This window comes from Carcharhinus amblyrhynchos, chromosome 16, assembly GCF_965287045.1.
Source record: "Carcharhinus amblyrhynchos chromosome 16, sCarAmb.v2.hapA, whole genome shotgun sequence".
Lineage (NCBI taxonomy): Eukaryota > Metazoa > Chordata > Chondrichthyes > Carcharhiniformes > Carcharhinidae > Carcharhinus > Carcharhinus amblyrhynchos.
The window spans coordinates 60,112,819-60,127,956 of NC_137339.1; the positions used below are offsets into that span (position 1 = coordinate 60,112,819).

The 15,138-nt window shown below is 46.0% G+C and overlaps 1 protein-coding gene across 7 annotated transcripts in view; it reads left to right on the plus strand.

Annotated features, from left to right (window-relative positions):
* The window catches only part of grik5 (glutamate receptor, ionotropic, kainate 5), a 97,131-nt gene that overhangs the window by 65,160 nt on the left and 16,833 nt on the right, over positions 1-15,138 (plus strand). For 5 of the 7 annotated variants that reach the window (XM_080205159.1, XM_080205160.1, XM_080205161.1 and 2 more), the window contains 3 exons: positions 2,287-2,490; positions 3,001-3,114; positions 8,277-8,386. In XM_080205159.1, the coding sequence (XP_080061285.1) occupies positions 2,287-2,490; positions 3,001-3,114; positions 8,277-8,386 (428 nt within the window). The remainder of the gene's footprint in view (positions 1-2,286; positions 2,491-3,000; positions 3,115-8,276; positions 8,387-15,138) is intronic. The other 2 variants (XR_013888788.1, XM_080205165.1) reach the window with 1 other exon arrangement.

Sequence of the window (15,138 nt, forward strand, 5' to 3'; positions counted from 1 at the left end):
GCCCCTATCTCCCCACACTCCTGGCTGCAAATCCACACCTTCAGACACAGCAGCCACCCTTTGCCTTCCCCAATCCGATGCCCTCTTACCCTCCTACCCCTGCCCGTCTCACACTCACAAACCCTCACAATTGCTGCCCAACAGACAATTTCTGACCTCTGTGAGCATGGAGGTGTGAATGGTTGAGTGTGAGAGCGGAAGTGTGAATCGGTGAGTGTGAGAGCGAAGGTGTGAATCGGTGAGTGTGAGAGCAGAGGTGTGAATCAGTGAGTGTGAGAGCAGAGGTGTAAATCAGTGAGTGTGAGAGCGAAGGTGTGAATCGGTGAGTGTGAGAGCGAAGGTGTGAATCAGTGAGTGTGAGAGCAAAGGTGTGAATCGGTGAGTGTGAGAGCGAAGGTGTGAATCGGTGAGTGTGAGAGCAGAGGTGTGAATCAGTGAGTGTGAGAGCAGAGGTGTAAATCAGTGAGTGTGAGAGCGAAGGTGTGAATCGGTGAGTGTGAGAGCGAAGGTGTGAATCAGTGAGTGTGAGAGTGAAGGTGAGAATTGGTGAGTGTGAGAGCAGAGGTGTGAATCGGTGAGTGGGAGAGCAGAGTTGTGAATCGGTGAGTGGGAGAGCAGAGGTGTAAATCGGTGAGTGTGAGAGCGAAGGTGTGAATCAGTGAGTGTGATAGTGAAGGTGAGAATCGGTGAGTGTGAGAACAGAGGTGTGAATCGGTGAGTGGGAGAGCAGAGGTGTAAATCGGTGAGTGTGAGAATGAAGATGTGAATCAGTGAGTGTGAGAGCGAAGGTGTGAATCGGTGAGTGTGAGAGCGAAGGTGTGAATCAGTGAGTGTGAGAATGGAGGTGTGAATCAGTGAGTGTGAGAGCGAAGGTGTGAATCGGTGAGTGTGAGAGGGAAGGCGTGAATCAGTGAGTGTGAGAGCGAAGGCGTGAATCAGTGAGTATGAGAATGGAGGTGTGAATCAGTGAGTGTGAGAGCAGAGGCGTGAATCAGTGAGTGTGAGAGGGAAGGCGTGAATCAGTGAGTGTGAGAGGGAAGGCGTGAATCAGTGAGTGTGAGAGGGAAGGTGTGAATCAGTGAGTGTGAGAGCGAAGGCGTGAATCAGTGAGTGTGAGAGCAGAGGTGTGAATCAGTGAGTGTGAGAGCAGAGGTGTGAATCAGTGAGTGTGAGAATGGAGGTGTGAATCAGTGAGTGTGAGAGGGAAGGTGTGAATCAGTGAGTGTGAGAGGGAAGGCATGAATCAGTGAGTGTGAGAGCGAAGGCGTGAATCAGTGAGTATGAGAATGGAGGTGTGAATCAGTGAGTGTGAGAGCAAAGGTATGAATCACTGAGTGTGAGCGTGAAGGTGTGAATCAATGAGTGTGAGAGCAGAGGCGTGAATCAGTGAGTGTAAGAATGGAGGTGTGAATCAGTGAGTGTGAGAGCGAAGGTGTGAATCAGTGAGTGTGAGCGTGAAGGTGTGAATCAGTGAGTGTAAGAGCGAAGGTATGAATCAATGAGTGTGAGAGCACAGGTGTGAATCAATGAGTGTGAGAGCAGAGGTGTGAATCAGTGAGTGTGAGAGCAAAGGTGTGAATCAATGAGTGTGAGAGCAGAGGCGTGAATCAGTGAGTGTGAGAGTGAAGGTGTGAATCAACGAGTGTGAGAGCAGAGGCGTGAATCAGTGAGTGTGAGAGTGAAGGTGTGAATCAATGAGTGTGAGAGCAGAGGCGTGAATCACTGAGTGTAAGAATGGAGGTGTGAATCAATGAGTGTGAGAGCAGAGGCGTGAATCAGTGAGTGTGAGAGTGAAGGTGTGAATCGGTGAGTGTGAGAGCAGAGGCGTGAATCAGTGAGTGTAAGAATGGAGGTGTGAATCAGTGAGTGTGAGAGGGAAGGCGTGAATCAGTGAGTGTGACAGCGAAGGTGTGAATCAGTGAGAGCAGAGGCGTGAATCAGTGAGTATGAGAATGGAGGTGTGAATCAGTGAGTGTGAGAGCGAAGGTGTGAATCGGTGAGTGTGAGAGCAAAGGTGTGAATCGGTGAGTGTGAGAGTGAAGGTGTGAATCAGTGAGTGTGAGAGCAGAGGCGTGAATCAGTGAGTGTAAGAATGGAGGTGTGAATCGGTGACTGAGAATGGAGGTGTGAATCAGTGAGTGTGAGAGCGAAGGCGTGAATCAGTGAATGTGAGAGCAGAAGTGTGAATCGGTGAGTGTGAGAGCAAAGCTGCAAATTGGTGAGTGTGAATGCGAAGTTGTGTATCACAAGCATGCACACTCACATTTCGGTTCTGTGTCCCAACAGGAAAATCCGTATGTGATGAGGAAGCGTAATTTCCAGGAGTTGACGGAGAATGATCGATATGAGGGGTTTTGTGTGGACATGCTGAAGGAGCTGGGAGATATCCTGAAGTTTAATTTTAAGATCAAACTGGTGGAAGATGGATTGTATGGAGCTCCCGAGTCAAATGGTTCATGGACTGGCATGGTTGGGGAACTCATCCAGAGGGTAGGTGTCCTGCACTGGGCAGGACAGGCACTGGCTAACAACGGCACATCAAACAGCTTGGAGTGGGGTAACTCAGGGCATAAGGAGGCCAATCAGCTCCTGGTACACAGGAACTGGAGGGGGTAATTCACCCCTCTTGATCCTGTTGGATTGAATCAGAGAGAGGACCATTCAGCCCCTCGGTCATATGCCATTTAGCCACTCAAGCATGTCTCACAGGAACAGCGGGAGACCCATTCACCCCTTAAGCCTGTTAAACAGATGGAGGCAGAGTGTGAGAGACAGAGTGAGAGAAGGAGACTGAGAAAGAAACACAATTAGAGCAATACAGTGAGAGAGACAAGGTAAGCAAGAGAGAGAGGAAAATGACAGAAAAACAAAGAGTTGTGGAGTGAGGGAGAGAGAGTGAGAAATACAGAAAAGAACAGACAGAAAGACAGAGGGAGGGAGAGAGAGAGAAGGTGCGAGATGAGAATTGTGTGGGATGACACTGTGTTTGTGTACTTTTAGAAAGCTGACCTTGCTGTAGCTGCCTTTACAATCACCGCAGAGAGGGAGAAAGTGATTGACTTCTCCAAACCCTTCATGACGCTGGGGATTAGCATCTTGTACCGAATGCACATGGTAAGAATGATCAGTCTTCAACACTATCTCTGGATCCAGGAAACTCAGGCGAGAATATAATCACAACATCCAGTAAAGCTCAATGGGAATTTCAACATACACAAGAACACAAACATCACTTAAAAAGTTGCCTACAAATTTGCTTGATCACAAAAAATAGTCTTTAAGATTTTATTGGAAGTAGTGCTTGATTTACAGTTAAAATTCAAGTAACAATGATAACTAATTTTTAGAACATGAGGCATCAATTAAACACACACCACAGGTCAGGGCCAATGTAATCACATTCTGACACGTAGAGGTCACACACCCTGTCACACACACACTGTCCCAAATTAAACATCACCCCATTCACACACACTGTCTCTAATTAAACATCACCCCATTCACACACACACTGTCCCTAATTACACATCACCCCATTCACACACACACTGTCTCTAATTAAACATCACCCCATTCACACACACACTGTCCCTAATTAAACATCACCCCATTCACACACACACTGTCCCTAATTACACATCACACCATTCACACACACACTGTCCCTAATTAAACATCACACCATTCACACACACACTGTCCCTAATTAAACATCACCCCATTCACACACACACTGTCCCTAATTAAACATCACCCCATTCACACACACACTGTCCCTAATTAAACATCACACCATTCACACACACACTGTCCCTAATTAAACATCACCCCATTCACAAACACACTGTCACTAATTTCACATCACTCCATTCACACACACACTGTCCCTAATTACACATCACCCCATTCACACACACACTGTCCCTAATTACACATCACACCATTCACACACACACTGTCCCTAATTAAACATCACCCCATTCACACACACACTGCCCCTAATTAAACATCACCCCATTCACACACACACTGTCCCTAATTAAACATCACCCCATTCACACACACACTGTCCCTAATTACACATCACACCATTCGCACACACACTGACCCTAATTAAACATCACCCCATTCACACACACACTGACCCTAATTAAACATCACACCATTCACACACACACTGTCCCTAATTAAACATCACACCATTCACACACACACTGTCCCTAATTAAACATCACCCCATTCACACACTGTCCCTAATTAAACATCACCCCATTCACACACACACTGTCACTAATTACACATCACCCCATTCACACACACACTGTCACTAATTACACATCACCCCATTCACACACACACTGTCCCTAATTAAACATTACACCATTCACACACACACTGTCACTAATTACACATCACCCCATTCACACACACACTGTCCCTCATTAAACATCACACCATTCACACACACACTGTCCCTAATTAAACATCACACCGTTCACACACACACTGTCCCTAATTAAACATCACCCTATTCACACACACACTGTCACTAATTACACATCACTCCATTCACACACACACTGTCACTAATTACACATCACACCATTCACACACACACTGTCCCTAATTAAACATCACCCCATTCACACACACACTGTCCCTAATTAAACATCACCCCATTCACACACACACTGTCACTAATTAAACATCACCCCATTCACACACACACTGTCCCTAATTAAACATCACCCCATTCACACACACACTGTCCCTAATTAAACATCACACCTAACACACACACTGCCCCTAATTAAACATCACCCCATTCACACACACACTGTCACTAATTAAACATCACACCATTCACACACACACTGTCCCTAATTAAACATCACACCATTCACACACACACTGGCCCTAATTAAACATCACACCATTCACACACACACTGTCCCTAATTAAACATCACCCCATTCACACACACACACTGTCCCTAATTAAACATCACACCATTCACACACACACTGTCCCTAATTAAACATCACCCTATTCACACACACACTGTCCCTAATTAAACATCACCCCATTCACACACACACTGTCCCTAATTAAACATCACCCCATTCACACACACACTGTCCCTAATTAAACATCACACCATTCACACACACACTGTCCCTAATTAAACATCACCCCATTCACACACACACTGTCCCTAATTAAACATCACACCATTCACGCACACACTGTCACTAATTACACATCACACCATTCACACACACACTGTCACTAATTACACATCACCCCATTCACACACACACTGTCCCTAATTAAACATCACACCATTCACACACACACTGTCCCTAATTAAATATCATACCATTCACACACACACTGTCCCTAATTAAACATCACCCCATTCACACACACACTGTCCCTAATTAAACATCACCCCATTCACACACACACTGTCCCTAATTAAACATCACCCCATTCACACACACACTGTCCCTAATTAAACATCACACCATTCACACACACACTGTCCCTAATTAAACATCACCCCATTCACACACACACTGTCCCTAATTAAACATCACCCCATTCACACACACACTGTCCCTAATTAAACATCACCCCATTCACACACACACTGTCCCTAATTACACATCACACCATTCGCACACACACTGACCCTAATTAAACATCACACCATTCACACACACACTGTCCCTAATTAAACATCACCCCATTCACACACACACTGACCCTAATTAAACATCACACCATTCACACACACACTGTCCCTAATTAAACATCACACCATTCACACACACACTGTCCCTAATTAAACATCACCCCATTCACACACACACTGTCCCTAATTAAACATCACCCCATTCACACACACACTGTCACTAATTACACATCACCCCATTCACACACACACTGTCACTAATTACACATCACCCCATTCACACACACACTGTCCCTAATTAAACATTACACCATTCACACACACACTGTCACTAATTACACATCACCCCATTCACACACACACTGTCCCTCATTAAACATCACACCATTCACACACACACTGTCCCTAATTAAACATCACACCGTTCACACACACACTGTCCCTAATTAAACATCACCCTATTCACACACACACTGTCACTAATTACACATCACTCCATTCACACACACACTGTCACTAATTACACATCACACCATTCACACACACTGTCCCTAATTAAACATCACACCATTCACACACACACTGTCCCTAATTAAACATCACCCCATTCACACACACACTGTCACTAATTAAACATCACCCCATTCACACACACACTGTCCCTAATTAAACATCACCCCATTCACACACACACTGTCCCTAATTAAACATCACACCTAATACACACACTGCCCCTAATTAAACATCACCCCATTCACACACACACTGTCACTAATTAAACATCACACCATTCACACACACACTGTCCCTAATTAAACATCACACCATTCACACACACACTGGCCCTAATTAAACATCACACCATTCACACACACACTGTCCCTAATTAAACATCACCCCATTCACACACACACACTGTCCCTAATTAAACATCACACCATTCACACACACACTGTCCCTAATTAAACATCACCCCATTCACACACACACTGTCCCTAATTAAACATCACACCATTCACACACACACTGTCCCTAATTAAACATCACACCATTCACACACACACTGTCCCTAATTAAACATCACCCCATTCACACACACACTGTCCCTAATTAAACATCACACCATTCACACACACACTGTCCCTAATTAAACATCACACCATTCACGCACACACTGTCACTAATTACACATCACACCATTCACACACACACTGTCCCTAATTAAACATCACACCATTCACACACACACTGTCCCTAATTAAACATCACCCCATTCACACACACACTGTCCCTAATTAAACATCACACCATTCACACACACACTGTCCCTAATTAAACATCACACCATTCACACACACACTGTCCCTAATTAAATATCATACCATTCACACACACACTGTCCCTAATTAAACATCACCCCATTCACACACACACTGTCCCTAATTAAACATCACCCCATTCACACACACACTGTCCCTAATTAAACATCACCCCATTCACACACACACTGTCCCTAATTAAACATCACACCATTCACACACACACTGTCCCTAATTAAACATCACCCCATTCACACACACACTGTCCCTAATTACACATCACACCATTCACACACACACTGTCACTAATTAAACATCACCCCATTCACACACACACTGTCCCTAATTAAACATCACCCCATTCACACACATACTGTCCCTAATTAAACATCACACCATTCCCACACACACTGTCACTAATTAAACATCACCCCGTTCACACACACACTGTCCCTAATTAAACATCACCCCATTCACACACACACTGTCACTAATTAAACATCACCGCATTCACACACACACTGCCCCTAATTAAACATCACTCCATTCACACACACACTGTCCCTAATTAAACATTACACCATTCACACAGTGACAAATCTCTAAACATCACACTATTCGCCAACATCCATCTCTAAACATCACAGTTTTCACAATCTCTTTTTATGGAATGTATTATTTACAGATATTGTAGGTTTATAGATGGAAGTATTTGCTCCCGCTGGTCTACACTTCCTGCTCTTTCACAGCTTTTCTGGTGACTGAATAATATTTGCTCCTTTCTCTTTTCCACTTTGGCTCACTCTCCCATCATCTCCCTCTGCTCTTTGTCACTCTTACACTCTCTCCATCTGTTCGTTACTGTGATCTCCCCTATCTTACTCCTCTCCTCACTCCTGTTACCTTTTGCCTCTTACTTCTTTTTCTGTTCTTTCTTCATTTTCCCCCTCATTCCTCTCATTCCTTCTCCTATCTCCCCTCTTTTCTCTCTCAATTCTCCAATCCTCACGCTCTCTCTCTCCACTCTGTCGTCCTTCTTTCTCTCTTCTGTTTGCCCCTGTTCCCTTCCCTCCCTCTCTTCACCTTCACTTTGCCAATGACATTTAATGCTCCCTTTGTCCTCACTCGTTGCCATGTATCTCTTCATCAACCCCCCTCCCTTTCCCACATCTCTGTGCCTTTCCCCCCTTACATTCCTCTTTCACTCTCCCATTCCCCTTTATCCCCCATCCTCTGCCCTCCCTCCTTCCCTCCCTTAGGGTCGGAAGCCGGGTTACTTCTCCTTTCTGGACCCTTTCTCTCCAGCGGTCTGGCTCTTTATGCTCCTGGGCTACCTGGCCGTCAGCTGTGTGCTATTCCTCGCAGCCAGGTAAGCTGTACAAGCTGCCCTCTCACCCCCTCTCCCTCACTGGCTCTCTCATATAATACTTCCCCTGTTTTACTCAATGACCAAGGGCAGAATCCACCTCTCAGTTTTCCAGGGCTTTGTGGGTTCCATGGGGATCGGGAGGAATGGGGTTGGGGATTTGGGGGGGCGGTGGTGAGATTCTTGCTCCTTGCCATTGAGGTTCCTCCACTTTTTGCCCACATTCTAAGGGACCAGTGAGGTTTCAGGAAATCGATACAGAAAGAAAGCAGATGTTAGAACATGATCATCGATCCAGTGCTGTGAGATTCTCTTTAATTCCCCTTCCAATCTCCATCATCTTTCGCTTTGTAATTTGGATTCAGGCATCCGGTTACCATAGAACCAGAGAACCCCTACAGTTTAGAAGGAGGCCATTCAACCCATTGAGATTGCACCAAATCTGCAAAAGAACATCATACCCAAGCCCTAACCCATACCCTACACATTGACCATACCTTTGGATACTAAGAGGCAACTTACCACAGCTAATCCACCTAACCTATACATCTTTGGACACTAAAGGGCAATTTTTCATGGCTAATCTGCCTAACCTGCACATCTTTGGACACTAAGCGATAATTTACTATGGCCAATCCACCTAATCTACACATCTTTGGACACTAAAGGGCGTTTTAGCATGGCCAATCTACTTATATGCATATCTTTGGACTGTGGGAGGAAACCGGAGCACCCGGTGTAAACCCGCGCAGACACAGGGAGAACATGCAAAGTTCACACAGAGAGTCAGCCCAGGCCAGAATGGAACCCATGTCCCTGGCTCTGTGAGGCAGCAGCACTAACCACTGTGCCATCATTGCCACCCAAAGTGCTTATGCTGAGGATAGGGCTCAGAGGACTTTGGGAGGGAGGGGAGTGCAACTAAGAGTCAAATCAGTCATCACGCTGGAGTGGGCTAGAGGGGTATTCACCTGTGGCAACGCTCCTAGGAACTGGCTTGAAGGAGTTATCTCTGTCAGGAGTGAGTTCAGAATCTCGTTCCTTAGATAATGGTGAAAATGAGAATGGACATCGGGGGGAATTTCTCAGCAGACCAGGCAGCATCTCCACACAGGAAGAAACAGATCCAAAATATCAGGCCAATGATCCGCTCTCCTGACAGGTAAAGGTGGGAGGTTGAGCAAGCGCTGAGCAAAATGGGAGGGAGGAGGGATTAACAGGAAGTGAGGACGTTGGAGAGAGGGCACAACCTCAGGCTGAAGGGGTGATTTTTTAAAACCAAGATGAGGAGGAATTTCTTCAACTGTGCTGAATCTGTGGAACTCTTTGCTTCAGAAGACGTGGAGGCCAGGTCGTTGAGTGTCTTTAAGACAGAGTTAGATAGGTTATTGATTAATAAGGGAATGAGAAAAATATCAGCTTTGATTGAGTGGCAGAGCAGACTCGATGAGCTGAGTGGCCTAATTCTGCTCCTATGTCGTATGTCTTATTGTCTTATAGGGGATTGCTGATGGCAACAGAGCGAGAGGGAAAGAAACATGCAGATCATAACAGCAGAATTATTACTGCTGCTGCTCTCTGAGAAAACAGGAGCCATGTTACACAAGAAATAGAGACAGGAGGAGACATTCAGCCCATCAACTGTCCTGCCCTGCTTTTCAGTAGGTTTATGACAGATTTTAGGGATTCAGCTCCATGTTCCTGTCCGCTCCCTGTATCCCTTAATTCCCAAGACACCAAAAATCTTTCTATCCCACAGCCTTAAATGTCTTCAATGATGAAGCATCCACTCCCTCAGAGGGCATGTTGTGAATGCACTTTGACTGAAGACATTTCTCCTCACCTTAGTCCAATATGGCCACCCCCTTTATCCTGAGATTTTGCCTCCGTGTTTTAGATTCCCCGATCAGTGGAAACAATCTCTATGTCCACTCTGTTGAAGCTCCTTCAGAATCTAGTAAATGCCAATGAGATCCCCTCTGATTTTTCTAAATCCAGAGAATATAGCACAATTTCCTCAGCCTCTCATCATAGGACAACTTTCTCCATCGAATCCCTACCGTGCAGAAATAAGGCATTCGGCCCATTAAGTCTGTATCCCATTCAGGCCATCCCCTCGCCCTATCCCTGTAATCCCGTGGCTAATCTGAACATCCTTGGGCACTAATAGGAAATTTAACATGGACAATCCACTAACCGACAAATCTTTGGACACTCAAGAACAATTTAGCATGTGCCACACTCATCCCAGGAAGCAATCCAGTGAACCTTGGCGTCCAGTGCAAGTAAATTCTCTTTTAAACATGGAGACCAAAACTGTGAAGAGTCAGTGATTCTGATAATTAGATAATGATGTTAACAAAGGTGTGATCATGACATTGAGGGAAATGGCCAAGAGATTCTAAGTGAGTAAGACAGTCTGCGTCCAGAGGACAATATACTTACCAAGAGATCTTACATGTAAGTAGTTGCAAATGAATAGTTTCAAGAAGAACTTAATACTGGCTTTCTCCAGGTCTGTCAGAGTGAATGAAAGGATAGGCCCTGTATAATTGCAACAACACATTCCTGCTCCTGTACTCAACCTCTCGCTATAAAGGCCAACATGCCATTTGCTTTCTTTACCGCCTGCTGCACCTTCAGTGACTGGATACACAAGGACACCCAGATCCCACTGCACACTCCTCTCTCTCAATTTATAGCCGTTCAGGTAGTAATCTGCCTTGTTTTTGCTTCCAAAGTGAATAACCTCACATTTATCCAAATTATACTGTAGCTGCCATTGATTTCCCCACTCACCCACTCTGTCCAGGTCATTTTGAAGGATCTCTGCATCCTCGTCACAGTTCACCCTCCCACCCAACTGGGTGTCATCTGCAAACTTTGAGATGTTACAGTTTTGTTCTATCATCCAAATCATTCATATATGTTGTGACTAGCTGGGGTCTCAGTCCCCTGTGACACCCCACTAGTTACTGCCTGCCAATTTGAACATCAAGCCAAGCTATGTTGGCTCTGTCCGAGGCTACAGTTTAAGAAAACGGAGACCACAGATCAGAACTGAGAGCACAGATCGGTAATCCATGGGCGAAGATCTAGGAGCAGCTTGACTTTGCAAAGAAGGTCAAAAATAAGATGTAGGGGGCAGTGAGCAAAACATTCGATGACGATAGTCATTGAATGGCCATTACCTCTTCCACAGCCTTTCCAACAAATCAAAGATCCATAGCAGAGACAGCAGTGGGAGCTCTGGCGCCGGAAGTTTCAAAGGGTTCTGGGCTTAACAGAAGGTAAAATAAACTTGTTCAGCACCCTACTATATGCAGTTGGGGAGATTACTGATGATGCCTAGGTGAGGCAAGGAGTCCAGAGCTGAGGAGGGGGGAAATCTCACTGCCTCAGTGTCCTATTACATCAACCCTTAAAGAATGCAGTCATTGAACAGGCGAGTTTGATCCAGAGACCAGGTGAATTCATTGATTTGTTCACTGCTGACCAGCCAATAGTTGCAGGTACAGAGGTTTAAAATGTGAGTTGATCCCTGATCGTGTTGTGTCAGGGAGGATTTGATGTTGGAGGAAGCTGAAAGTTTGCCAGTGCTTCAGGGAGACGGAGAGGCTTGGGTGGGGCCAAACCAATAAAGTAGGCCCAAAATCAGGAGCTGTGCCCAGCGAGAAAACCCCGCAAAAGAGCCTGCCAGAGGGACAGGAGGGGTCTGTCCAGCGTGCTTTAACATGTTCATTAAAGCAGCATCGCCACAAAGAATGTCCAGCAGGGGGAGCCAATTGTTTTCTGTGGCAAGACCAGACATTTTAAACAATTCTGCAGATCTCTTTGTACCCAACAGAATCAGTAATTCTGTCTGCTCGGCAGGGCAGTGTGGGATGATGGGCTAACACAGGACGATAGTGGAGCCGTATTTAGGATTGAATTTCCTGAGTTATTCCAGGGACTGAGAAAGTATAAAGGGACCATCATGTCACTGTCCTCCCAGTGTACAAAGCCATCTGCTTATTTATTTATCTCTGGGAGGGGGTGCCTCACCCACTGATTGAGTCACAAAGGAAGTTGACAGGATGCTACATCGAGCAGCGGCCTCTCCTATCACGGTGCCTACGAGAAGGTGCTTACATTTAAATGACTGTCCCTGAACCTCATGGCAAAATCCGTGTCAACCCGACAGGGCTAAATGAAGCCATTCAAAAGGGGTAACATGGAGTAAACCTTGGATGTTTGCACCCATGGGATAGTGTAGGACCATAGGGCATAATCAAAATAAGGTGGCGCTCATTTGAGATGGATTTGGGAAAGAATTTCTCTCAAACAGTGATAAGAACATAAGAACATAAGAAATAGGAGCAGGAGTAGGCCATCTGGCCCTTCGAGCCTGCCCCGCCATTCAATAAGATCATGGCTGATCTGTCGTGGCTCAGTTCCACTTTCCCGCCCTCTCCCCATAACCCTTAATCCCCTCTCTTATCAAAAACCCATCAACCCGCTTCTTAAAAATATTTAGCGAGGCAGCCTCCACCACTTCAACGGGCAGAGAATTCCAGATATTCACCACCCTTTGAGTGAAGAAGTTCTTCCTCAACTCCGTTCTAAACCGCCCCCCCTTTATCTTGAGGCTGTGCCCCCTAGTCCTACTGTCTTTTTTGAGCGGGAAGAGTCTCTCCACCTCTATCCTATCCATCCCATTCGTCATCTTATACGTCTCAATGAGATCTCCCCTCATTCTTCTAAACTCTAACGAGTACAAGCCTAGTTTATTCAGCCTCTCCTCATAGCTCAACCCCCTCAACTCCGGTATCAGCCTAGTAAACCTCCTCTGCACTCCCTCCAGGGCCAAAATATCCTTGCGCAGGTGCGGCGCCCAAAACTGCACACAGTACTCCAGCTGCGGCCTCACCAATGCCCTATATAGCTGCAGCAAGACCTCCCTACTTTTATATTCAATCCCCCTCGCTATGAAGGCCAGCATCCCATTCGCCTTCCTGACCACCTGCTGCACCTGCAGGCTGGGTTTTTGCGACTCATGCACAAGGACCCTGAGGTCCCTCTGCACCGTCGCCTGCTGCAGTTTTTCGCCACGTAAGTAATAGTCCTTCCTACCATTCTTCCTACCAAAGTGGACCACCTCACACTTGCCAACATTAAATTCCATTTGCCATTTCCTGGCCCATTCGCCCAGCCTATCTAGATCCTTCTGCAGACTCTCCACACCCTCCGCACAATTTGCCTTTCCCCCAATCTTGGTGTCATCAGCAAATTTCGACACCCTACACTCGGTTCCCTCCTCCAGATCATCTATATAAATGGTAAATAGCTGAGGCCCCAGCACCGACCCCTGGGGCACCCCACTAGTCACCAACCGCCAATCCGAATAGCACCCATTGACCCCCACTCTCTGCCTCCTATTTGACAACCAATCCTCTATCCACGCTAACACCCTACCCCCAACTCCATGTCCTCTGACCTTCTGCAGTAACCTCTTGTGAGGTACCTTATCAAACGCCTTCTGAAAATCCAGAAAGACCACATCCACCGGCTCTCCTCTATCCACCGCCCTAGACACATCCTCATAGAACTCCAGTAAATTTGTCAGACACGACTTCCCTTTAATGAAACCGTGTTGCGTCTGCCCTATCAAGCAATTCCCTTCAAGATGCCTCGCAATTTCCTCCTTAATGACGGATTCTAACATTTTACCTACCACAGACGTTAAACTAACCGGCCTATAATTCCCCGCCTTTTGCCTGGCACCCTTCTTAAACAACGGCGTAACATTAGCCGTTTTCCAATCTTCCGGCACTTCCCCGGAATCCAGCAACGTCTGGAAAATAACCACCAAGGCATCCACTATAACCTCCGCCATTTCTTTCAGAACCCTCGGATGCATTCCATCCGGTCCTGGGGACTTGTCCACAATCAGCCCCTCCAGTCTGTCGCGCACCACCTCTCTAGTAACAGTAATGTCATTAAGACCCTCCAGTCCTACCACCTTTCCATCGCTAACACCCGGCAAATTATTCACGTCCTCCTCCGTGAAGACAGAAACAAAAAAGTTATTCAAGACCTTAGCCATATCCCCATCCCCTACCACTAGGTCCCCTTTCTCATCCTCTAAGGGACCAACGTTCACCCTAGTCAGCCTCTTCCTTTTTATATATTTATAAAAACTCTTGCTATCCTTTTTTATATTAAGCGCTAGCCCAGCTTCATAGCTTCTTCTACCCTTCTTTATCAACTTTTTTGTCAATCTTTGTTGACATTTAAACCTTTCCCAATCCTCTTCTCGCCCACTGCTCTTAGCTACTCTAAATTCCTCCGCTTTTAATTTAACACTTTCCTTCACCTCCTTCGTTATCCACGGCTTATTACCTCTCTTCCTACTGTCCTTTTTAACCATCGGAATAAATTTCTGCTGAGCACCAAGAAAGATCTCCTTAAAGATCCTCCACTGCTCCTCAGCAGACCTACCTTCCAACGCGCTCCCCCAGTCCACATTCGCCAATTCTTCTCTCATCCTACCGTATTCCCCTCTATTCAAACAAAGGACAGATGAACAGTGGACGGCAGGGTGGCACAATGGCCAGCACTGCTGCCTCACAGCACCAAGTTCGATTCCAGCCTTGAGTGACTGTGTGAAGTTCGCATGTTCTCTCCGTGTCTCCTTGGGTTTCCTCTGGGGTATTCCAGTTTCCTCCCACACTCCAAAGGGTTATGTGGATTGGCCACACTGAATCGCCCTTTAA